General features: G+C 44.1%; 1 protein-coding gene across 1 annotated transcript in view; it reads left to right on the plus strand.

Annotated features, from left to right (window-relative positions):
• The window catches only part of C5H4orf17 (chromosome 5 C4orf17 homolog), a 35,991-nt gene extending 15,003 nt beyond the window's left edge, over positions 1-20,988 (plus strand). Inside the window, exons 4-10 of the mRNA XM_084855705.1 lie at positions 531-710; positions 5,495-5,562; positions 10,919-11,068; positions 13,974-14,055; positions 18,426-18,597; positions 20,087-20,130; positions 20,504-20,988. Coding sequence (XP_084711831.1) covers positions 531-710; positions 5,495-5,562; positions 10,919-11,068; positions 13,974-14,055; positions 18,426-18,597; positions 20,087-20,130; positions 20,504-20,688 — 881 coding nt within the window. The 3' untranslated portion in view covers positions 20,689-20,988. The remainder of the gene's footprint in view (positions 1-530; positions 711-5,494; positions 5,563-10,918; positions 11,069-13,973; positions 14,056-18,425; positions 18,598-20,086; positions 20,131-20,503) is intronic.
• The last annotated feature ends 5,181 nt before the right edge of the window (positions 20,989-26,169 follow it).

Here is a 26,169-nt window from a genome sequence, read left to right on the forward strand (position 1 = left end):
TACAAGTGCAAGATGTTGTCAAGACCCTCCATAAAATTATGTGAATGAGGTAGAGTGATGGCACAATAAAAGCCTCATCTGGAAGCACCCTCCGTTGTGAGTCATCAAGTGAGTCATCAAGTGTTGGTTCACACTTGTGAGTCATCAAGTGTTGGTTCACACTTGCAACTGCATCATTTTGTAACTCCCTTGTCATTTGATGACTGAAACCTTGTTTGTCTGTCTCTCCATGGACAGCACTGTATTTGAACAGTCAGCAAATCAAATGAAAGTTCTGGCTGTCATTACTCTCTGACGGCTCATTCACACATGTAAAATTATCACTTAATTTTACAGTCATGTGATGAACAAGTGTGGAAGAGCCCCAAGTGTTGCATAATCAAGTGTGCACATGTATGTGATCAGCTGTAGGAAATCAAGATGGCCTGGTTCAGGAACCACATTTGTCTTTTGTCCTTATATATAGCTAACAATACTAAAATACCGGTCCCACAACTGGAAACACATTAAAGGAATCCTTTCTTCCTCAGGATTAAATGATGTACCTGTTTGTGTTGTGAAAGATCGAGGATTCAATGAAGGACACTACATCATCACAGGCCCAGAACACAGTCAGTTTCATAAGAACGCTGGGATAGGTGCTAATATTTCTTTTCCCAACAATGCTCTGCCAAGCCTGGTACCAAACCCACCTAGACCGAGAGTTTCAGGTAAGTACCCATGGTTGCTAGCATACCAAGGTGTAAATCCTCTACCTCAAAATCACAATTTGAGTTTCTCCTTGTTGTTTATTCGTTCAATCGCTTCCGACTCTTCGTGACTTCATGGACCAGCCCACGCCAGAGCTTCCTGTCGGCTGTCGCCACCCCCAGCTCCCCCAAGGTCGAGTCCGTCACCTCCAGAATATCACTTATCCATCTTGCCCTTGGTGGACCCCTCTTCCTTTTGCCTTCCGCTTTCCCTAGCATCAGCATCTTCTCCAGGGTATCCTGTCTTCTCATGATGTGGCCAAAGTACTTCAGTTTTGCCTTTAATATCCTTCCCTCAAGTGAGCAGTCTGGCTTTATTTCCTGGAGTATGGACTGGTTTGATCTTCTTGCAGTCCAAGGCACTCTCAGAATTTTCCTCCAACACCACAGTTCAAAAGCATCTATCTTCCTTTGCTCAGCCTTCCTTACTGTCCAGCTCTCGTAGCCATAGGTTACTATGGGGAATACCATTGCTTTAACTATGCGGACCTTTGTTGTCAGTGTGATGTCTCTGCTCTTCACTATTTTATCAAGATTTGTCATTGCTCTCCTCCCAAGAAGTAAACGTCTTCTGATTTCCTGGCTGCAGTCAGCATCTGCATTAATCTTTGCGCCTAGAAAGACAAAGTCTGTCACTGCCTCCACGTTTTCTCCCTCTATTTGCCAGTTATCAATCAAGCTGGTTGCCATAATCTTAGTTTTTTTGAGGTTTAACAGCAACCCAGCTTTTGCACTTTCTTCTTTCACCTTCATCATGAGGTTCCTCAGCTACTCCTCGCTTTCAGCCATCAAAGTGGTATCATCTGCATATCTGAGATCGTTAATGTTTCTTCCAGCGATTTTAACTCCAGCCTTGGATTCATCAAGCCCAGCAAGTCACATGATGTGTTCTGCATACAGGTTGAATAGGTAGGGTGAGAGTATACAACCCTGCCGTACTCCTTTCCCAATCTTAAACCAGTCTGTTGTTCCGTGGTCTGTTCTTACCGTTGCTACTTGGTCGTTATACAGATTCCTCAGGAGGCATACAAGATGACTTGGTATCCCCATACCACCAAGAACTTGCCACAGTTTGTTATGATCCACACAGTCCAAGGCTTTAGAATAGTCAATAAAACAGAAATAGATGTTTTTCTGAAACTCCCTGGCTTTCTCCATTATCCAGCAGATATTGGCAATTTGGTCTCTAGTTCCCCTGCCTTTTCTAAACCCAGCTTGTACATCTGGCAGTTCTCGTTCCATGAATTGCTGGAGTCTACCTTGCAAGATCTTGAGCATTACCTTACTGGCATGTGAAATAAGTGCCACTGTTCGATAGTCTGAACATTCTTTAGTGTTTCCCTTTTTTGGTATGGGGATAGAAGTTGATTTTTCCCAATCTGTTGGCCATTCTTGTGTTTTCCAAATTTGCTGGCATATGGCATGCATCACCTTGACAGCATCATCTTGCAAGATTTTAAACAGTTCAGCTGGGATACCATCGTCTCCTGCTGCCTTGTTATTAGCAATGCTTCTTAAGGCCCATTCAACCTCAGTCTTCAGGATGTCTGGCACTAACTCACTGACCACACCATCAAATCTATCCCCGATATTATTATCCTTCCTATACAGATCTTCCGTATATTCTTGCCACCTTTTCTTGATCTCTTCTGCTTCTGTTAGGTCCTTGCCATCTTTGTTTTTGATCATACCCATTTTTGCCTCGAATTTACCTCCGATGTTTCTAATTTTCTGGAAGAGGTCTCTTGTCCTTCCTGTTCTATTATCTTCTTCCATTTCCGCGCATTTCTTGTTTAAAAACAATTCTTTATCTCTACTGGCTAACCTCTGGAATTTTGCATTTAATTGGGCATATCTCCCCCTATCACTGTTGCCTTTTGCTTTCCTTCTTTCTTGGGCTGCTTCCAGTGTCTCAGCATACAACCATCTTGCCTCCTTGGTTTTCTTTTTCTTTGGGACGTTTTTTGTTGCTACGCCACCTCCTGAACAATGTTGCAAACTTCTGACCATAGTTCTTCTGGGGCCCTATCTACTAAATCTAATCCCTTAAATCTATTATTTGCCTCCACTGCATATTCATTAGGAATATTAGTGAGCTCATATCTGACTGATCTGTGGGTCTTCGCTATTCTCTTTAGTCCGATTCTAAATTGTGCAAGAAGAAGTTCCTGAACTGAACTACAATCAGCTCCAGGTCTTGTTTTTACTGACTGTATAGATGTCTGCCACCTTTGGCTACAAAGGATGTAGTCAATCTGATTTCGGTGTCGACCATCTGATGAAGTCCATGTATAAAGTCGTCTCATAGGTTGTTGGAAGACAGTGTTTGTTATGCACAGTGAGTTGTCTTGGCAAAATTCTATCAGCCTATGTCCCGCTTCATTTTGTTCTCCCAGACCATGCTTGCCTGTAATTCCGGGTGCCGCTTGACTACCCACCTTAGCATTCCAGTCTCCTGTAATGAAAATAACATCTCTTTTTGGCGTATTATCCAGTAGGTGCTGCAGATCCTCATAGAACTGATCTACTTCTGCTTCTTCAGCATCTGTGGTTGGGGCGTATATTTGGATCACTGTGATGTTAAATGGCTTGCCCTGAATTCAAATTGGGATCATTCTATTGTTTTTTGGATTGTATCCAAGCACTGCTTTAGCCACTTTATTATTAATTATGAAGGCTACTCCATTTCTTCTGTGGTCCTCTTGTCCACAGTAGTAGATCTGGTGGTCATCTGATGTGAAGTGTCCCATTCCAGTCCATTTTAGTTCACTGACACCCAAAATGTCTATATTTAATCTTGACATCTCCCCAATAACCACATCCAATTTGCCCTGGCTCATAGATCTTACATTCCAGGTTCCTATGGTGTGTTGATCTTTAGAACATTGGATTCGTCGTTCACCACCAGCACTGTTGGTTGCTAGCCGTCCTTTTGGCTTTGAGCTATCTGCATCATCACATCTGGGGCTAGTTGAACTTGTCCTCTGTTCCTCCCCAGTAGCATTTTGACCATCTTCCAACCTGGGAGTCCCATCTTCCGATGGTATACTGACATATCTCTGGTGGTACTGATCCATTTAGTTTTCACAGCAAGAATACTGGGGTGTTCTTGCTGTTACCTTCCCCAGGGATCGTATTTAGTCTGACCTCTCTGCCATGACCTTCCCATCTTGGGTGTCCCTTCACGGTTTAGCTCATGGCGTTCTTGAGGTGCTCAAGCTCCAGCACCATGACAAGGTAACGATCTCCTTTGCTGGAGGAGTTTCTCCTATGAGACATCAAACTAGGGCAATGGTCAAGTTCAATTATTGCTCCAGAGTTCTCAGATCTTCAAATCTTTTTTTTTTTATTATTATCTCCTCATGCTTTAAAGGAGGGATCAACAGCTAAAAGTCTTATGACCAAATTGAGCCCGCATTGAAATGTCTACTGCCTCTGGGTGGGTCCTAACTGGAGAGCCAAGAGAAGTGCCTAGAGAGAGTGTGGTAAAGGGCTAGGTTGGCAATCCACTTTAAAGATGCCCACCACTCTTTACGAGGGTCAAGAAGCAACAGTAAGAACCGGACATGGAACAATTGATTGGTTCAAAATTGAGAAAGGAGTACGACAAGGCTGTATATTGTCGCCCTGCTTATTTAACTTTTATGCAGAGTACATCATGAGAAACACCGGGTTGGATGAATCACAGGTCAGAATTAAGATTGCTGGGAGAATTATCAACAACCTCAGATACGCAGATGATAGCACCCTAATGGCAGAAAGTGAAGAGGATCTAAAGAGCCTCTTGCTGAGGGTGAAAGTGGAGAGTGCAAAAGCTGGTTTGAAACTCAACATTAAAAAAACGAAGATCATGGCATCCAGCCCCATCACTTCCTGGCATATAGAAGGGGAAGAAATGGAAGCAGTGACAGATTTTATTTTCTTGGACTCCAAGATCACCACAGACAGTGACTGCAGCCATGAAATTAAAAGACGCTTGCTCCTTGGGAGGAAAGCTATGGCAAACCTAGACAGCATAGTAAGAAGCAGAGACATCACCTTGCCGACAAAGGTTCGTCTAATCAAAGCTATGGTTTTCCCAGTAGTAATGTATGGCTGTGAGAGCTGGACTGTAAGGAAGGCTGAGCGCCGAAGAATTGATGCTTTCGAATTGTGGTGCTGGAGAAGACTCTTACGAGTCCCCTGGACTGCAAGGAGGTCAAATCAGTCCATCCTAAAGGAAATCAACCCTGAGCGCTCATTGGAAGGACAGATACTGAAGCTGAAGCTCAAATATTTTGGCCACCTAATGCGAAGAGAAAAGTCACTGGAAAAGACCCTGAAGCTGGGAAAGATTGAAGGCAAAAGGAGAAGGGGACGGCAGAGGATGAGATGGCTAGATAACATCACTGATGCAATGAATATGGACTTGAGCACACTCTGGGAAAGAGTGGAGGACAGGAAGGCCTGGTGTGCTATGGTCCATGGGGTCATGAAGAGTCGGACACGACTTAACTACTGAACAACAAGTGAATCCTTCACTAAAACTAGCTGCTGATGGAGATTTTGCAGTGTTCTGTGAATGAAAATACCATACTGTACATTGTTTGCAAAAATATTTATACGCTAGTGTACATGCTTACCACAATATCCCATATCTGGAGATGTTCTTTCACACTTAAACACTGCATCGAATTACTGTGTGTCTTTTCAAACCGTCTCCTCAACCTTTAATACTCATTAAAAACCCATCTATTGTATTCCAGAGTTTATGAGAGATGAAATTACAGAGCTCACAAAAAGAGCAGGAAACACCCCACTTTTAAAGAGAAAGGTAATGAGAGAGATCTCTATAGCCATTTATATTTCAAACAATCAAGACAGTTTGTCTTGAAACTTGCTCCTCTAACTGCTGCATGGGCAAATATGTATGGGACATCAGCATGCTTGCATATCTCACACTCATTTCAAGCCTTGTTTTAATTTAGAGTAGACCATGTAAGGCCTGCGGACTGTAGCAACACACCAAGACTCTCCCAGCATCCTGAACAGGAACACTTCATGTAGCAAAAGGTGGTGTGCTGCAAGTCCTTAATTGTATGTACAGCCCTGTTTTCAACTTCCCTTCCCTGTGTGCCTGAACACATGAAGGACGAGTGGAACTGTATCCCTCGACCTCTCTGTGTTTGCTAGTCCAACTCCCTACTTCCCATCAAAGTTGAATCCCTAATTAGCCATTCAGTATCCATGCATACTGATCATGGTATGGTAAGCTCCAACCCCAATCTACCCCCTTTGAACCAAATGTGTCAAAAGGTCTCCTGTGGTCTTGATTTATGGGATCCTGATTAACTCAGGTCCCAATCAAACCAGATTTGTGGGTGCTGAAGCGAGACAAATCACAAATGGATCGGTTTAACAGTTTATGAAGTACACAAAGATGATATATGGAGGCAGAAAATATACAAAGAAAGCTCATGTCCCTTCAGTTGATAAAGGAGGCACCTTTACTGTAGCTGATAAGTATATCTGGGTCCTCCAGACATACGAGACGCTCCCCTCAGGTCCAACAAAGTTCTCCAGGCTGGCAATGCAATTCCCTCTTGGAGCAAGACCAAACTGGATCACTTTGTTCTCCAGCTTAGGTAGCCCTTTCTCATACTCTTGAAGGTTCTCGAAGCACCCCAGCCTGGTAAATTAATTGCCTTTCCTAAGAGAGAGAGGCCCCAACATTCCTGCTTAGGAGGGAGAGCCTCTCAGCTCATGAGTGAGATAAGATGCTACTCCCTATCTCTGAGTGGTGAAGTAACCAGGCATATGTACGCTTGTTGACATATGGAGCTGACTTGCTTGGTACCAATCAAAACTATGTGAAAGGCCCAATGTAGAAGCTGCCCATCAAGGGGCCTACCTTTGTTAGCTAAAGCCTGCTAAAATCTACTGACTGTGTTAGGCTACACAGGTCTCTATGCATTCAGCCCACTGTACAGGACACAACTGTGGGAGCTCGCTAAACCTCCTGGTCAGTTCTTCCGGTATCAAATCCACTACACCGGTGTATAAAACTGTATGTACAATCATGTAGATAGAGCTTTCAACTTCTACAGCTGTACACAGGGGGGACCCCTACAGGTGTTCAAATGGATGGGCCTAGATTGGGGGAAGAGCTTGCTTCACCTGATCTACATGCATTCAAGGGCTTAAGAATTGGAGTTTATGTGTAGGGCACTTCCGAGTGAATCGGGCACCCTGTGTGGTCAAGATTCCTGATTGTACTTAGAGCTGTAAAGCCTCAGTTTCACCTTCTGCTGAATATGGGGTCACAAGATGTACAGTCCCCTAACTTATTGGTGTTGGGGGACTTCAACGTACATTCGGAGGCCATCCTCACAGGAGCACCTCGGGACTTCATGGAGACCATGGCCTCCTGGGAGCTGCTCCATATTCTAACTGGGCCCACCCATGTAGCCGGTCATGCACTAGACCTTGTGTTTGTTTCTGGAGAAGCGGGGAGTGATCTGGAAGTCGGGGGTATATCCACCACCCCCTTGTCATGGTCAGATCACTATCTGGTGACGTTGGACTTCTCAGTTCCACAACCCCTTCGCAGGGGTGGAGGACCCATTAAAATGGTCCGCCCCAGGCATCTTATGGATCCAAATGGATTCCTGAACGCGCTTGGGGATTCTCTGGGGCACGCCAACGGCCACTCAGTCGAGACCCTGGTGGGTGGCTGGAATGCCGCAATCACTGGGACATTAGATCAGGTGGCTCCGAAACGCCCTCTCCCCCTGAACAGGGCTCGGACTGCACCATGGTTCAATCCACGGTTACGAGCTCTGAAACAGGAGGTGAGACGGCTAGAGCGCTGGTGGCGGAAGTCTCGCTCCAAAGACAATCAGACACGGGCTAGAGCTGTATCTTCAGCCTATCACGTGGTGGTGAAGGCAGCAAAAAAGGAATATTATGCTTCCTCTATCGCGTCTGCAGAGTGCTGTCCCAGGAGGCTGTTCCAAGTGGTCCGGAGCCTGGTCGGTCCTGTGGCTCCGGAACCACTGGAGCATTCTAAGGCCTCCTGTGAGGCCTTGGCAAGGCACTTTGCAGATAAAATTGATCAGATTAGGTGTGTTACTCTGCACACTGTGGATACAGTTAGTGAGCAAGAGGCGGCCTGTGGCAAACCGGTTTTGTGGGATCGGTTCCAGCTTCTTCCTCCTGATGAAGTGGACAAGGTGCTTTCATCTGTACTGCCGACCACCTGCTTACTTGATCCTTGCCCATCTTGGCTCATTATGGGCTGCAGAGAGAGACTGGGTGAGGGGATCAGGGTGATGGTGAACACCTCCCTTGAGGAGGGTGTGATGCCATCAGCCCTCAAGGAGGCAGTGATAAGACCGCTCTTAAAGAAGCCCTCCTTGGATCCTCAAGTTCTGAACAACTTTCGCCCAGTCTCAAATCTGCCATTTTTGGGCAAAGTGATTGAGCGGGTGGTGGTGATGCAGTTGAAGGCACACTTGGAAGAAACTGATTATCTAGACCCATTTCGGTCGGGCTTCAGGCTTGGGCATGGGACAGAAACGGCCTTGGTTGCCTTGGTAGATGATATGAGGAGGGCTCTGGATAAGGGTGAATGCTCCTTCCTTGTTCTCCTTGACCTCTCAGCGGCTTTTGATACCGTTGACCACGGTATCCTCCTGGACCGCCTGGAGGGGTTGGACATTGGAGACACCGTATTGCGGTGGTTCCAGTCCTTCCTCTCCGGCAGGTACCAGAGGGTAGCACTGGGAGAGGAGGTTTCGGACCCGTGGTCACTTACCTGTGGGGTGCCACAGGGTTCCATCTTCTCCCCGATGCTATTTAACATCTACGTGAAGCCGCTGGGGGCTATCATCAGGAGGTTTGGGGTGCAGTGTCATCAATATGCGGATGACATGCAGCTCTACCTCTCGTTCAAATCTTCACCAAGGTTGGCCATAGAACCCCTGTCCAAATGTCTGGAGACGGTGAGTGGCTGGATGGGGAGGAATAAGCTGAAGCTGAACCCTGAGAAGACCGAGGTACTTTTGGTGGGAGACAAGAGGAGGCTAGGGGATGTTGACCTGGTGTTGAATGGGGTACGGCTACCCTTGAAAGACCAGGTCCGCACCCTGGGAGTCATTTTGGACTCCCAGCTGTCCATGGAGGCTCAGGTATCAGCTGTGAGCCGGACAGCGCTGTATCAACTCCATCTGATATGGCGGCTCCGCCCCTTCCTTCCAGACCATCTGCTCCCATCGGTAGTACATGCCCTGGTCTCCTCTCGTTTAGACTACTGTAATGCGCTCTATGTGAGGTTACCCTTGAAGACGGTTCGGAAACTGCAGCTGGTACAGAACGCGGCGGCTCGCCTGATTAAAGGCAGCCGCCGGCGAGATCACATCACTCCAGTGCTGAAGGAGTTGCACTGGTTACCAGTTGTTTTCCAGGCCAAATTCAAGGTGTTGGTTTTGACCTTTAAAACCCTATATGGTTCTGGCCCAGCCTATCTTAAGGAGCCCTCCAGCAGCACCAGATAAGGCCACTTAACAAGATCAGCCTCAGATGGCCTTCTCTCTGTCACTTCAGCCAGGACAGCTAGACTGGTGGGGACGAGGGAGAGGGCCTTTTCTGTGGTGGCCCCCACTCTGTGGAACTCCCTCCCTAGGGAACTCTGTCATGCCCCCTCTTTAATGAGCTTCCGTCGTGCATTAAAAACGTGGTTGTTCAGGCAGGCATTTGGGGTGGGTTAGGGTATTTTAGAAAATGTTTTTATTGTAGAATTTTATTGTTTTAAACTGTTTTATTATATGCTGTACATTGCCCAGAGTGGCTGGGTGACTAGCCAGATGGGCGATTAATAAATTTAATAATAAATAAATAAACAAACAAACAAACAAGATGGGGCCAGTCAAGGGGAACAAACCTGCTTCCCTCCATGTGCTCAGACAGTGGATGGAAGGGAAGGTGGCAATAGCCACTGACTGGCCTGCCTGTACCTCTAGAAAGAAGCCTGAAGAAGCCATGGCAGGGAGGCGTACATTTCATTGCCTGCTCCTGCTTTAATATATCAGGTGGCTAACCATCAATGAGCCATAACCTATGCCAGGGTGTTTTAATGATAATTTAACGATAGCAAGTAAGACTGCAAGTAAAAAAATCACCCTCTGCCTCTGTGTTCCTCATCTGTAAAATAGGAGCATGACCTGGTTGCTTTTGACGAAGTCTTTGCACAGCTCTGTTGGCCACGTTGAGAATTTTTGTTAGAACACCTGACCTATAGTAACACTGATATAAATGTGTATTTGTATATACAGTGTGTGGCTCATGGGTGCTTTGGATAATTTACTCATCTTCCTAAGCCCCCATTTTGTGTCTGGCTCTGGTTGATAGACCTCAAGGGACTAGAAAAAATAAAATAGATCCCACAAGCTTAATTAAAAAAAAAAATGAAATAGCAGGTACAGGATGGTGCGGGGTTTTTTTACCCTTCCCTCTCCAATGGCTATCCTAAAAAAGATGGGGGGCCCTTTGCTATTATCCCAGGAGCACAGCAGGGGTGGAAAGGGTTAAACCCTCCCTCCACACCTGCTCTGCTCCTGTTAATGATCACCCCCCATGATAATTTGCAATTTGCATTTTTAAGAACTTGCACATTAGATGCAAATAGGTGTTTAACTTTGTTTGTAGTGCTGGGCTATTTGTTATACTAACCAGGGGAGGCTGGTGGATCTGATTTTGGTAGGGCAAAAATTCCATTTGGGTTTTACTTACAACTATCTAGGAGGCTAAAGGAGCTATCTAAGGTGCTGGACCCTATCCCCCAAAAGGGGCTAGCAGCTTGGATAGCTCCTTTAGACTCCTGGCTAGTTGTAAGTAAAACCCCAAATGGAATCTTCACCCCACCGAAATCAGATCCACCAGCCTCCCTGATATTAACTAATGCTATAATGACTACAGCTTTATAACTAATGCTAATATAGTTAACATAATAAAATAGTCCACCACTACAGGGCGCACTGGAGGCAACTATTTAATGTCAGACTCAAACCCCAAGTTTTTGGCAATGTACTCAAATGCTGCCATGCCTCAACAGAAGCAAAGGGAGCATAGGAAGTTTTATTTTGTGTCCATCTGCATTTGTTGAATCTGTTTATATGCTGCTTCATTATCAGGATGATCCCTTGAGGAATTATCTTGGAGACCGGCCACAGAGTAGGACTGCCCAGGAGCTCCGTCTTTCATCTGGCCAAGGAATGCGTTACAGACCAGAAATCATGGAGAATATTCATTATACCCCAACTTACCTGGAGCAAGAAATAAAAGTAAGAAACAATCAGTAAGTGATTGTTTCATATATTACATGCTTCCACCAAGATAAAACAGGATGAGGACGTTTAATATCTTCAGACTACAATCCTACCCACTCTTACAAGCAAGCAAGTCGCATCGAAATTAATGGGATTTCATTCTGAGTAAACATGCTTAGGATTGTACCATTAGTTTGAAATCAACTAATTTGCTTACATGATGAAAGTGTGGGTGGCAAGGATGGCCTGATGAAAAAAAGGGGAGACAGATTTTGATGTTGCAAGCTTTTGAGATTCATAGAATTCTTCATCAAGCCAGATGAGCATTTGGAGCACAAAAAAGGCAGAATGAGTTCTTATATGCCCCTTTCAAGGTTCAGTGTGAGCATCCTCTGCAGACAAAAAGGTATGCCTGGCTCTTGATTTGATTTCTTGTTGGCCAAAGATGAGTGATTATTAAATTACAGAATGGAGGAATGCTGAAATAAAACAATGGAATATGTATTGATTTTCTTGTTAACTTTTCAGAAAGTGGTCTGCAATAGACTTACATTGGCCCTTGAATCATTTTGTATTCTCACGATCCAACTGGAATTATAAATTAAAGCTGCAGATAGTAACTGAAATTAGTGGTATCCAAAATGATTTTAGACATGACATCATCTCTCACAATTTGTGTAAAAAAACTGGCAATACTCTCCCATTGTCAATAGTTTGAAAAAAATCAGCTTTCAATATTTCAGAATAGTAAAGCATCTAGTTCTCATGGTTGAAATTCTAATCTTGGATTACAGAACCAAAAGTTCCAAGAAATATCCAAAAGGAAGTAAAGACTGATATTTTAAAATTCCAAGTTGGACCTTGGTTAATTACAATGAATAAATTACAGTAATGCACTCGTAGAGCTGGAAAATTCCACCGCTCTGGAATCTGTTTAGATTTTACAGTTTACATAAATGCTGTAAATAAATAAAACAAAATAAATTAAAATGTGCAGAAAAGGGCAACCAAAACCATCAGAGGGCTGGACCAATTTCCCTACGAGGAAAGGTTGCAATGTTTGGGGTTATGTAGTTTACCAAAAAAGTATGTAATTGTGGGTACATGGTAGAGACACAGTATATACAATTGTTCATGATGTTGAGAAAGTGGATACAGAGAAATTTCTGTCTGTCTCATAATACTAGAACCCAAGGTCATCCCATGAAACTGAATGGTTGGAGATTCAGGACAGATAAAAGGAAGCACTTTGTCATACAGCGCATAGTTAAACTATGGAATTCGCTACCACAAGATGTAGAATAAGGCTGTCAGTGGCTACCAGTTGTTATGGCGATTAGGGATGGATGGACTCACCTCCATCTGTGTTGCGTGCAACTCGCTGAACCCCTGCCTGCCAGCTGCCTCTGTTCACTGCGGTCTGTGGGCACCTGGTGAGCAGCGTGCCATGGCGGCTTGTGTTTTGTTGTACATGTAATGTTGCATAAATGGCGGCCGTAACAGGGCCATTTATGCAACATTACAGGATTAAATGGACCATTTATGCAACATTATATTTACAAAAAAACCCAAGCTACCATTTTTTTTGCAAAATGGTGGCTTGGCGGATCAGTGGGGACCATTGCACTTGCCTGACTCGGTGCTCACCGAGTCAGGCAAGCATGGAGGTCCGCAGACTGGAGTCCAGGAGGCTGAGCTGGGGGGAGGCCACCGGATTCGACCCCCCCTCCATCCCTAATGGCTATATACTACCTCCAGGGTCAGAGGCAGTATGCCTATGTACACCAGTTCCTGGGGGACAACAGTGGGAGAGCGCTATTGCCCTCATGTCCTGCTCATGGGTTTCCCTTGGGTACCTGTTTGGCTACTGTGGGAATGCTAGACCAGACCAAGGTGCTGGTCTAGACAGGTCTTCTGTCTGACCCAACAGAGCTTTTCTTACGTTTTGTTCTCCTGCTTTATTTTTAAATTCATTTTGCCTTACTTAAACGTTCAACACGTCTAGAGATCAGGACACATTTTCTTTTCTCTGTTATGCTATTTACATGGTACAAATATTGGTCAACACAGACGGGGTCATTCCTATTCTGTGTATCATTTTCTCTCTTGCTGTTGCAAGGAAAGTTTCAACATGTCTGATTTCTGAATACTCAGAGGGGGTTCCAAATTCTAATGGCTCTCCTGACCTTTTAGAGCATGTTCATATGGTTTTAATCAAGATTAGATGGGTTGTGCCACCAAATTTGATCCCTGAAATACAAGCTGACAGCGGGCTTCAGCAAATGTGCCAGTCCCTCCATGGTTCATGCAGCAGATAGGCATTTACAGGAAATGTTGTCTGCGGTGCACAAATGGTTTCCCACTTCAAGCACTTTTCCTTTGCCCAAGAAAAAGATATTTTGCTTTGCCAGAGTCACACTTCCTGTGCTCCCACTTCTGTGCAAGAGCATCAAACAATGTATGGAAGGTGCTGTATAAATGCATCCTGTCTCCTCTTACATACATTCTCTCTCTCTCTCTCTCTGTCTCTCTCTCACACACACACACACACCTGGCTTTGCTTCCTTGATTTCAAACAGATTAGATCCAAACATTTGAAATCCTAGGAAAATAAAAGGTTGCATCCTGAACACATTATGTGTATTGAGTAAAATGTTTTAAACTGTTATGCCCAGTATAAGAATGTATGTTAGGTGCAATTTTAATTGATGTTTTGACTCAGCCTAGGTCCAATCATAGCCAGAGCCAAGAGAATTCTAACAAAATTTGGTTTCATTCTGCAAATATAGTTTTACTTTGTCCTGTAATATCAAACTTTGGCCTAACTTGAACTGAAACTTATAAAAATGAGACAGATTTGTACAATAAATCTGCCTAATCTACTGCAATGCCTCATTTGACCAGTGTGTCCTTCCTCTAGGTCCTGGAAAAGCTTCGTGATATTTTACAGACAGACTCCCTTGCAGAGATCCAACGATGGTTGGCAAAGGCAAGTCTAAAAGGTAAGAATATAAATGTAAAGTTGCACACACTTTAGAATATCAACTGATTTTTTTCCTTTACCAATTATAAAATGTGTGTGTAAAAACAAATCCTTTAATTCATTTTATATCTCAAGATGCCCACAAATTACATTAGGCATTCTGATCAGATCATCACAGCCTCTGACAGCAAACTCAGGTGGTTGAGTGCTTTTCAGTTTGGAAGTGAAACAGGGCAATCCAATAATAGAGTAGCGGTTCCTTATTTATATTTGAGGGACTAGGTATGCAGAAGTATATTCATTTGTGAATTAAACTTTCTTTTAAAAAGAAAATAAAAATGACCTGCCAAGAACCTGTGAGCGTCGGCAATGTACAGAATATTGAGAGATCCATTGGGGAAGAGGGAGGAAGGTGGGAGATATAGAGGAGAAATAGGGAACTGGCTTGCTCAAGCCCCTAACAGCTTACAGGTAGTAAGCAGGACAGTAGGGTGGGGGCAGAAGGTTTATGGTTAGGGAAAAGTATTATACATGGTTCCTTTCTGCACTAAACAAGGATGTTTCAGGGAGGAAGGAAAGAAAGGAGGATTCTATCCATCCAGCCACTAAAATGTTCAAGTTCTGGGTTGGTAGCCCCAACCCTAAGCCTTTTACTGCTATAGGAACATAGGAAGGTGCTGTATGCAATGTCAGACTACTTGGGGATGGGTATAGCTCAGGGGGTAGTGCTGCTCTGTGTGCAGCTCACAGGTTGAATCTCTGACATCTCTAGTTAAACAGGTCAAGTAGCAGGTAATGTCTCTTTGCATCTCACTTCCGGAGAGCCAAGTAGACAATACTGAGCGGGATGGACTGACCTGGTATATGGCAGTTTTTTATATGTGTCTCTGGGGTCTCCAGTGTGGTGCTTGTGGACGCCTGTCTTGGTGCCTGCCAGGCTCCCTGCCCCTCCTGATATTTATTATTTCTTAAGATTTTATTTTTTAAAAAACTGGGAGGCTGGCATGCTGCAAAGCGACGTTCTGCCCTCCAGTGCCGTCTTTATGTTTTGGAGCTCAGACCCCACTTCTGCCTTGTACTTAATACTTGGACAAGTTATTTTTCTTTTAGTTTCGCCAATTTGGCTTCTGGGAAATGAGTATTTTGTGACTGGACATGCCCATCATGGTAGCCATTTTATGAATGGGCAAGCCCCCCTAGCATTCCACAGATTCCACAGCTGTTGAGTCAGAAAAATCCATTATTTATTCAGGAGTATTCTATTTCCCTAATAATCCCTAACCTTTTATTTAGGGCCAAACAAAACTTCTGGCTTATCACATATAGCTCTGCTATGTGTGATTGGCTTACTTACTTTAGTGTAAGCATGCACAGGCCCAATTTGGATTGGGACTATGGCAATTCGGGAGGGGGGATTTAAGCTTCCCCCCTCCTATTTTTGGTCAGAAATTCTACCCTGCCCCCATGGGGGGCAGGGGGAGAAAACCCATCTCCATTAGAATTTCTCCCAAATCTCCATGGTCCTAATCCAAATCAAGTCCGTGCATTCATACTAAAGTAAGTAAGCCAATCAAGTGTAGCAGAGCTATGTGTAATTAGCAGAATGTTTTGTTTGGCCCTTAAATGTATAAATAATACCAACAATAATAGGTTGGTATTTTATTTTATTTATTTATTTATTAAATTTATTAATCACCCATCTGGCTGGTCACCCAGACACTCTGGGCAATGTACAACGATAAAAAGAGTTCAAAACAATAACATTCAACATTAAAAATATCACATTTCTAAAATTACCCTAGCCCACCCCAAATGCCTGCCTGAACAACCATGTTTTTAATGCGTGGCGGAAGGTCATTAAAGAAGGGGCATGGTGGAGTTCCCTAGGGAGGGAGTTCCACAGAGTGGAGGCCACCACAGAGAAGGCCCTCTCCCTCATCCCCACCAGCCTAGCTGTCCTGGCTGATGGCACAGAGAGAAGGCCATCCGAGGCTGATCTTGTTGAGCGGCCTATCTGGTGTTGCTAGAGGCGCTCCTTGAGATAGGCTGGGCCAGAACTGTATAGGGTTTTAAAGGTCAAAACCAACATCTTGAATTTGGCCCGGAAAACAACTTTTCAGAAAGTTCTCTAGTGATTCCAGTCTCTTCTAAATGATAGCAGCTATTTTAGAAGTTGGGGTCAAGCAATAAAACCACCAGTTTCCCTGTGCACCTGCTTTCCACATGAGAATTTGTCTCCCAATGATGTGATAATTTAATAACACAGATGTGTTATGTTCATTTAAAGAAATATTAAAGCACAAGGAAGTGAATGGAAAAATCTGGAATGGGTTTTATTTCTATCAGAGGGGAGAAGGCAACTCACTCTTACATCCTTGTTAGAATTACCAGTACGGATATCAGCTAATTTATTACAAGGCATGTTCACCCTGAACCAGTGAGGCTACTACACATTTAGGGGCACTGATATGCACTGACAGCCTGCGTCATTCTTTCTATTTTGGGGAATGCTCTGCCTATGGAGATTTATGCCGAGCATTCCCTGTTACTGGAAGAGAATGTGGAGTAGCCCTTCCATTTACACCAGGTGTGCAAAAAGTGTGGCTTGCAGATGGCCCCCAGAAAAAAACACCCAGAAGGGAACAAGGAAAAAAAACACCCTAGTAACAGGCTCTGTGGTTCCTGCCATAGAAGACTCATTCCTAGAACATCCTAGGAAGGGGTACTCAAGGCTCCTGCCTGCTTCTTAGAAATGGAGTTGCTATGGCAAGATCCATAGGGCCTGGTTCTTGTGGGGGTTTGCCTGAAAAATTCCAGTTAACAGAGTGTGGGATGGCAGGATGCTTCAGCAAGAGAGTGAATTAGAGGAGGGAGAAGGGCTGGGAGCCAGGATACCTGGGTAGTTTGAGAACTGAGGTTTCTGGGAGGAATGTTGGTTTTATCTTTTTCAAGAAGGTGCCAGGCCTCTGAGGCAGTCTTGAACAAGAGTTGGTGAGAGAGTGGTATGTATGTGTATATGCATGAGTTATATGTTGCAGTGTGCACATGCACAAGTGTGCAGCCCCCAACCATCCCGGAAAACACCTATGAGGTATCTCCACGACAACTGAAGGAGAAGTCAATGGTGGCTTTCCCGGATTTTTCCCATGAACGAGTGCACCACACCATTCTAAGTCCCTTCACAGGAACATACTTCCAGGTGGGGTGGGGGATTGGAATGAATGTGTTCAACCAATGCGAGAGACTCCCCCCCCCCCCGCCAATGCAAGAGGCTTCCCCAGTCCTTCCTTAGAGCTGACAAAGCTGCGAACAATCAACATTTCGCAGCTTCACATTAACTACTCCCTTACAGCTGAGAAAGCATCTTCGACATAGCGCTTCACAACCTTTAGGAGAGTCAACCCTCTGAATACTTGAAGCACTGTGGCCCCAACTAGCCCCCTTTCTCCTTTCCGCTGAAGCTCCAGAGGCTGCAAAAGATCAAAGCTGCACATTACTTATTTCTGAAAAGCAAGGAAGCAAGCATCGAAGACACAGCTTCAACATTAAGGCTCTTAAATGCATTATTTGGATGCATGGGAATCTCAGTAACTTCTGGAGTGTGCATTTCGGGAACAAGACTCATTGACCACAATAGGAGTTACTTTTGAGTAGACACACATGTTTGTGCTGGGAAAAATAGGGACAGGAAACCAGCCCCCTTTCTAACCCGATGCAGCAAAGGGTTGAAGGTGTGAATTAGTTACTTCCGAATGGCAATAAACCAAACAACAGAGAATCGCAGCTTCGAGATAGCGCTTTACAGCCTTTAGGGAAGTAGTGCTTTAAAATGTGCTATTTCGATTGAGGAGGATCCCTGTAAATTCGGAAGTAGGCATTCAAGGGACAAGCCTCATTGACCACAATGGGAGTTACTTCTGAGTAGACCCTAATTGGTTTGTGCTGGGAAACACAGAGACAGGAAACACCCCTTAACTGGGGTCATGGTGAAAGGCACACCTCTGGGCAGGGCTAGCATACCCAAAGTAAATGCGGGGGTCAGGGTACAGAGCAACTATACCAGGGAAAACCCGACTTAAGGAAAAGAATCAGACGTTAAGCAGTCTCAGGAAATCTGTTTTTTTCCGAAATAAGCTCTGGGGTGCCTGTTGGATGGCCACAATGTCATGTATCCCTAATGACCTCAAAACGAAACCAGCTCGCAGCAAATCGATTGTGGAGACACCGCCCTAGTGTGGCCCTTGGGGCTGAAAAGGTTATGTATCCCTGATGCACAAAGAAGAGACCTATATGCCATTTTCTTATTATGATGCAGCATTATTGTACCTATTTAGAGTTGCAAAGCATCTCTTTTAAACATAAACTGTTTCCATATTCTTGATGTTTCAGAGAAGGAGTTCGTATCAAACTTCATACACTCAGATATGACTAGCCGAGATCTGCTGAATTATCAGCAAAAGGCACAGGATAAAAATGAAGCAGACAATATGAATTTGCAGGCTATGTTGAAGGTCCAAAAAGCAATTCCTAAAAGATCACCAGAGGAAGGCAACCAGCTCAGGTATATTCATAGAATTGCTAGGAATAGAGCTAAATGGAAAACTACTGCATATCAGTTGTTGGCATTGTCTAAGCACCTACCTTACCCCAAAACCTTCTATGCAGCTTATCACCGAATTCTGCAGGAACAGTTCAGCTACCCACTATCTGAGGGGGAGCACCTGGGCTTTAAGAGATTATTTACGACTAGTGGCTTTGTTTACCACTGATGATAATGTTGGGATCTTAAGTTCACCTGACACAGCAGTAACTCCCATGATTTATTCTTCCAGAAGTGTGGATACACAAGCAAAGAACTTCAAGTATAAGCTGGTGGGATCTGAGGTAGCTAAGAAAGAGACTGTCCAAGAAAGAGATTTGGGGGTTGTGGTGGACAGCGTGATGAAAACGTCAGCCCAGAGTGCGGCTGCTATGAAAAAAGGCAAATTCCATGGCAGGCATAATTAGGGAAGGAACTGAGAATTAAACAGCCAATATCGTTTATACAAATGCCTTTATACAAATCTATGGTGCAGCCACACTTGGAATACTGTGTACAGCTCTGGTCACCGCACCTAAAAAAAGATATCGTATGGTTGGGAAAAGTGCAGAAAGGGGTAACTAAAATGATCAAGGGGCTGGAGCAACTCCCCTATGAGGGAAGGGTACAACAGCTGGGATTGTTTAGCTTGGAGAAAAGGCACGTAAGGGGAGACATGATAGAGGGTGTACAAAATTATGCATGGTGTGGAGAAAGTGGATAGGGAGACATTATTCTCCCTCTCTCAAACTATTAGAATCCGGGGTCATCCTATGAAGCTGATTGGTAGGAGATTCAGGACAGATAAAAGGAAGTACTTCTTCACACAGCGCATAGTCAAACTATGGAATTCATTTCTGCAAGACATAGAGATGGCCATCAATTTGGATGGCTTTAGAAGGGGATTAGACAAATTCCTGGAGAAGGCTACCGATGGCTACTAGTCCTGATGGCTATGTGCTACCTCCATTGTCAGGGGCAGTATGCCTGTGTACACCAGTTGCTGGGGAACACAGGCAGGAGGGTGGTGTTGTACTCAAGTCCTGCTTGTGGGTTTCCCACGGGCAGTTGGTTGGCCACTGCGTGAACAGAATGCTGGACTAGATGGACCCTTGGTCTGACCCAGCAGGGCTTTTATGTTCTTATGACCAGCAGCAATTCTCCAGGGTTTCAGGCAGGAATTTTTCCAGCCCTACCTGGAGATGCTGGGATTGAACCTGGGACCTTCTGCATGCAAAGCCTGTGCTCTGCCACTGAGCCACAGCCCCTCTCCAACAAATTAGTGACTTGGTAACTTCACTAGAATAAAAAGAAAAAAGTGTAATAGCAGGATCATTGTGTTAAATGTGTCCTTCTGATTATCTACATATGTTGAATTTTCTCTTGTCCCCTTGTCTTAAGAAAGCTGTGCTGTACCTAAAATTGTACTCTAGGTTTTTATATGTGCATAAGCCCTCTTTCTTTTTTTAAGGACTTCAAGCAAAGGATCACTAGCCAGTAAAGGATCAAGGCTAGGTATGTGCTGCATATTTTAACTTTCAGAAAAATGAGACTGTGCTTTAAAGCAGCCCTCCCCAACCTGGTGCCCTCCAGATATTTTGGACTACAATTCCAATCAGGCTCTGCTAGCATGGGCAACCATCAGGGAAGATAATTCAAATCCTCTGGAGGGCACCAGTTTGGGGAAGTCTGCTTTAAAGAGACTGAGCTCGTAAGTACTTTAATGTAAGAAAATTGAGGGAAACCTCCATCGGTTGGGCACTTGGCACCCCCCATAATTGCTTTCACAGTGGTATAAATCATGGCAGCTGTGTCATCAGGTGCATAGGGGAGAAATCCAGCTCCAACTCTCAGTGTGTAATATAGCTTTGCTTTCAAAATTTTTCAGAAAGGGATCATTCACTCATAGGAAGAGAGAAAATTAGAATCCCAACTTCTGACAATCTGCTATTAGAGCATTCTCCCAGCAAGCATGCGATTCGGGGAAGTAGCCCCCACTCTCCTGCATCAGGACAAACCAGCAGCCAGTTGCTGTACAGCAAGTCTCGCTCGAAGCGATCCCATCGTAGCTAGAGAGAAGTGGCCCATCTTCAAAACCGTCTTCAGAGCCTGTGGAAAGCCAGCGTGACATTCCCTTGGAAGATAGTATGTACTGTACGAACCACAGAATTAAATCCAAACTCCCAAGCTGCCATTTCAAAAATAAATAAATCTGTGGCCACACAATTTAGGCCTAGAGTTTTTACCTGCTGAGAAGTTATATGTAAACAAACACACAGAAAATCTCATCCCAAATCTTGGATGTTGGTACACCAAAATGATAAACAAAATGCTAAATAAACATATTTTGTTCCTCTTTGTAAGAGGTCATCACACGTGTCTGATATTTGATATGAAAAGTAATCACTGCTATTTTCATTATTTCAGACTACAAATGCTAAAAACAATGTATTTCTTCATAACCTTTAGACTTTTGAATATATTTTACAATTAATACACCACAAGTCAACTCTGAGAAATTCAAGCCAACAGTTTACATCTTAGTACAGCTACCCTGGGCTTAATTCAAATATGTAACGCTTAAAGTGACCATAGTGCAATCTTTTGGTACCATGCCAACCCACTGATTCTACTGGAGTTCACATCCACATAGTTGATTAGGGCTGGGCAAAGAGTGTAAAGGAAGTCCCAAGATAATTCAGCTATTTACTTGGATTAACCCAGTGAATACCCAGAATGAAAGGGAATGCAATGTGCTATTACTGGTTTGCACTCTTCCCTCCTCCTTGGAATAGATGGGTGCTTGTCAGTAGGCATATGACCACCAGCTGAATACAGCCTTCCATGCACATATTTTGCAGTTTGCAAACGAAAACAAGCATTTCATGATGTGTGCCATTTTGATAAATACTGCACATGAAGTCTGTTTCTGACAGAATGTCAGCAGTGCTCTTCTTCAGGCAAAAGATAGTAAAAAATGAGGAAGTGAAGTGCTTTAATGAAGCTTCCACAGTAAATCAAATTGCACTGAAATATTTGCATTGTTCAGCTGATAGCATGGAAGCACAGGCACGTTTTACATTTCTGACATGAGGAATGGTCCAAGACTCAAAACAGCATTTTCTTTCAACTAGAGAACTTGGCCCAATAAAAGGCTTTCAAACTCTTCAGTGAACTGCAGCACAGAATTATTATCTGTCTAGAGTGTGCAAATCAAGTAATAGCAGCATTCTTTAAAAGCTATTTTACAAATTTGAACTCACTGTGTTAAGTTAGAAACAAAACAAAGTTGCCTGACAAATAGATTCACAGAAATAAGAAAATGAAGGCTTTCCTCCTGATTCCGTTACTGACCAGAGGTTAGATAAGTCCAGGGCAGACGTCTGTTCTCTTCCAGATACCATTTGTTGTTCAGTCGTTCAGTCGTGTCCGACTCTTCGTGACCCCATGGACCATAGCACGCCAGGCCTTCCTGTCCTGCGCTCTCTCCCGGAGCGTGCTCAAGTTCATATTCATTGCATCGGTGATGCTATCTAGCCATCTCATCCTCTGCTGTCCCCTTCTCCTTTTGCCTTCAGTCTTTCCCAGCATCAGGGTCTTTTCCAGATACCATACATAGATGTTTTTTGGAAGGGTTTGCTGATGTTCAGCCATTTAAATGAGCTGAACACAAATTTTTAAAAAACCCTCTCTTTTGAAAATCTGCCAAAGCAACAACAGTATTCTGCCTACTTATTTTTTCACAGAACAGGTAGATACTATTACAGGCATAGCATCCTGCTTCACTATTCAGTTGATTTGTACCCTACTGTTCTTCCAAGAAAAATGGCACTAAAGGCAGCTTGCAACTATTCAATTGAAAATGTCAAGACTTACTTTATTTGAGAATTTAATTGGTGTTCACTTCACAAAATAGATAGTAGCCTAGAATAGACAGATGTGACACTGGACCAATTTGTTCATGGAAATGCAAATAAACAACCCCAGCTGCCACAGCCAAATACTACAGATAAATGTTACAAGATAGCACATACACACACTGTATTAAAACTACAACATAGCCATTTTGAAGTAATTTTTGCATACTTTCCTGTGCAGCTTTCAAGACATCTATACTGGGGCCCAAAGAGTACTATGCACAAATAGGTGATTGTGCATGGGGTGTGGAGGGTAACATGCCGATATCTCTTTCTGGCTACAGCTCCTTGTGCACATAGGACACTGCTGTAGATGGTCCCCCAAACTTCAGAAGCGGCATTGGGTTCATGCACAAGGGGCTGCAGCGGGATGGGGGCCAAATAAAGCCCCATTGCCCTTTGAATCCTGGCCCTGGCCTTGAATGTTCCAAACGAATGCATAGCAATCTGTTTATTTACCCTAGCATAAAGATGTATGAGAGCCTTGTGTGGTGCAGAGTGGTAGGCGGCAGTATTGCAACCGAAACTCTCCCCATGACCTGAGTTCGATCCCAGCAGAAGCTGGGTCTCAGGTAGCCGGCTCAGGTCAACTCAGCCTTCCATCCTCCCAAGGCCAGTAAAATGAGTACCCAGCTTGCTGGGGGAAAGGTAGTCACGACTGGGGAAGGCGATGGCAAACCACCCCGCTACAGTCTGCCATGAAAATGCCAGTGCAAGTGGCGTCCCTCTAGGAGTCAGTAATGACCCGGTACTTGCACAGGAGGAACCTTTCCTTTAAAGATGTATGAGGAAAAGTAATGCCTATGCCCTCCAATTCCCCTTCCACCCAATACCCATCTGCACCTGCTCTTTTGCTGACTTGTTTTCCACCAAAAGAAGCACAACCAAAACAAGTCAGCGCACAGAAATGAGAGATACCCAAGACTATTCTGGTGAGGTAGTCACATTTCATTGTACTATAATAAAGTGATATGGCCCATCTTCAAACTCTTTCCCCCAGACACTAACAGCTGAGTCTGCAGTCTTCAGGATCCTGTCTGTCTGGGGCTACTGAAAAGACTCAGATACACTAATTTAAACAGTCATACATCTACGTCAAACACTTCATAAAAGTGCTCAGACTGCAACCTAATATTCCTGGGCACATATTTATACAACTTACTCTAGGGAGCTGTTAGAGATACCATTGGCGGTTTGGCTCAGGTTGTTAAAAAGCACAATAAACATTTACAGGGTTCTGGCAGTTTCACATAATCAACTATCCTTTAAAAGGCAGACAATGCTACAGTATCGAGAATGAAAATAATTTCCAGGAGCATTTCATCATTACTTTTAAAAAACAAATGATAGACCATAGTTTAATGATTGCCAGTGTGAAAAAGCCAAAAGTGGAACTGGTTTATTGTGTTATGGATGTAGCTGCCATCAACTAGGCAGGGATGTTCTGTATCTCTTAGCAACATTGGTGGTATTCTTTTACAGAAAAAGATGGGCCAATCACAGAAGGTGGGCAACATGTATTTACATCCCCCACCTACATGAAAGATTTGTGCAAGGCTTTTTATAAAGGAAAGCCAGTGTTGTTGAGGATAGTGTTAGACTTAGAATGGGAAGACCGTGGTTCAAATCACTGCTCAGTCATGGAGCTCAAAAGGTGACTATATAGACCAGTCATTTACTCTTAGCCTAAGTAAAGTAGGCACCATCATTCTTAAGATGCATATCTAGAAAACAAAAAGGATTCAGGAGATGGCACTGGAAGTGTCCCCCTTAGCAACTCTGTTACCTCACTCTCTTTACAGCAATACAGAGGAGAAAAGTATTTTACTATGGATCTAGATTTAGTCATGCTTAGAGTAGATCCAATGAAATAGTCATGCAAATTTAGTCATGCTTAGAGTAGATCCAATGAAATAAATGGGACAAGCTAGTCATGACTAACTTGTCCCATTAGTTTCAGTGTTTCAGTAATTCTATTCTAAGCATGACTAAGTTTGAATTCATATACAGTCAGGGCCAGAAATATTGGAACAAGGATAACTGTTTTGGCAGTTGGCCTCTGTACACCACCACACTGAAGTTGAAAGGAAACACACCCAGATGGGAGCGAATTCAGGACTTTCAGCTGTAATTCAAGGGGTTTGACAAAAGTGGGGCACTAACCATTCACGAAGGACAGCCAGTGGCGTACACCCCCCCCCATCGTTGGGGGCTCATAAGTAATGGAACAAACCAACATCATTTCAAGCTTAAGGATCGCCTTTAATACCTGGATGAAAATCCTTTGCAGTCAATGACTGTCTGAAGTCTGGAACCCATGGACATGACCAAATGCTGAGTTTCCTCCCTCGAGATGCTTTGCCAGGCCTTTACTGCAGCTGCCTTCAGCTGCTGCTTGTTTGTGGGTCTTTCTGCCTTCAGTCTTGTCTTCAGGAAGTGAAAAGCATGCTCTATTGGACTGAGATCAGGTGACTTACTTGGCCATTGAAGAACATCCCACTTCTTTGCCTGGAGAAACTCTTGGGTAGCTTTTGCTGTATGTTTTGGGTCATGATCCATCTGCAATATGAAGCAGCGTCCTATCAGTTTGGCAGCATTCGGCTGAATCTGAGCAGAAAGTATAGCCCTATACACTTCAGAATTCATCCTGCTGCTTTTATCAGCAGTCAGGTCATCAATAAACACCAATGACCCAGCTCCATTGGCAGCCATACATGCCCATGCCATAACACTGCCTCCACCATGTTTGACAGATGATATGGTATGCTTTGGATCATGAGTTGTTCCTTTCCTTCTCCATGCTTTTCTCTTCCCATCATTCTGGTACAAGTTAATCTTGGTTTCATCAGTCCAAAGAATCTTATTCCAGAACTGGGCAGGCTTTTTAAGGTGCTTGCTGGCAAAGGCTAATCTGGCCTGTCTGTTCTTGAGTGTTACCAGTGGTTGCACCTTGTTGTGAAGCCTCTGTATTTACATTCATAAAGCTGTCTGTTGACTGTAGATGTTGACAATGATATGCCTACCTCCGCAAGAGCATTCTTGACCTGGCTAGATGTTGTGAAAGGGTTCACCATGAGCAGAATTCTGCGGTCATCCACTTTAGTTGTCTTCTGTGGTCTTCCAGGCCTTTTGCTGTTGCTGAACTTGCCAGTTAATTCCTTCTTTTTCAGGATGTTCCAAACTGTTGTGTTGGCCACTCCCACTGTTTTTGCGATCTCTCTGATGGGTTTATGTTGTTTCCTCAGTCTTATGATGGCCTCCTTCACTCGCATGGACACTTCTTTGGACCTCATGTTGGGGGTTCCAGTGAACAGCTACCAAATGCAAATGTAACACTCCGAACCACCTCCAGGCCTTTTCTCTGCTTGATTGGTCATGGGGTGCCCAGGAAACAGGCCACCCCTGGCCAAGCAGCTGCTTGTCAGCCATTCGTTCCATTACTTATGAGCCACCAATGATGGAGGTGTGCATATGCCACTGGCTGTCCTTCCTGAATGGTTAGTGCCCCACTTTGGTCAAACTCCTTAAATTACAGCTGAAAGTCCTGACTTCGCTCCCATCTGCGTGTGTTTCCTTTCACCTTCAATGTGGTGGTGTACAGAGGCCAACTGCCAAAACAGTTATCCTTGTTCCAATA

Source organism: Heloderma suspectum, chromosome 5 (genome assembly GCF_057233095.1).
Source record: "Heloderma suspectum isolate Gila_16-S chromosome 5, 16-S_ref, whole genome shotgun sequence".
Classification (NCBI taxonomy): domain Eukaryota; kingdom Metazoa; phylum Chordata; class Lepidosauria; order Squamata; family Helodermatidae; genus Heloderma; species Heloderma suspectum.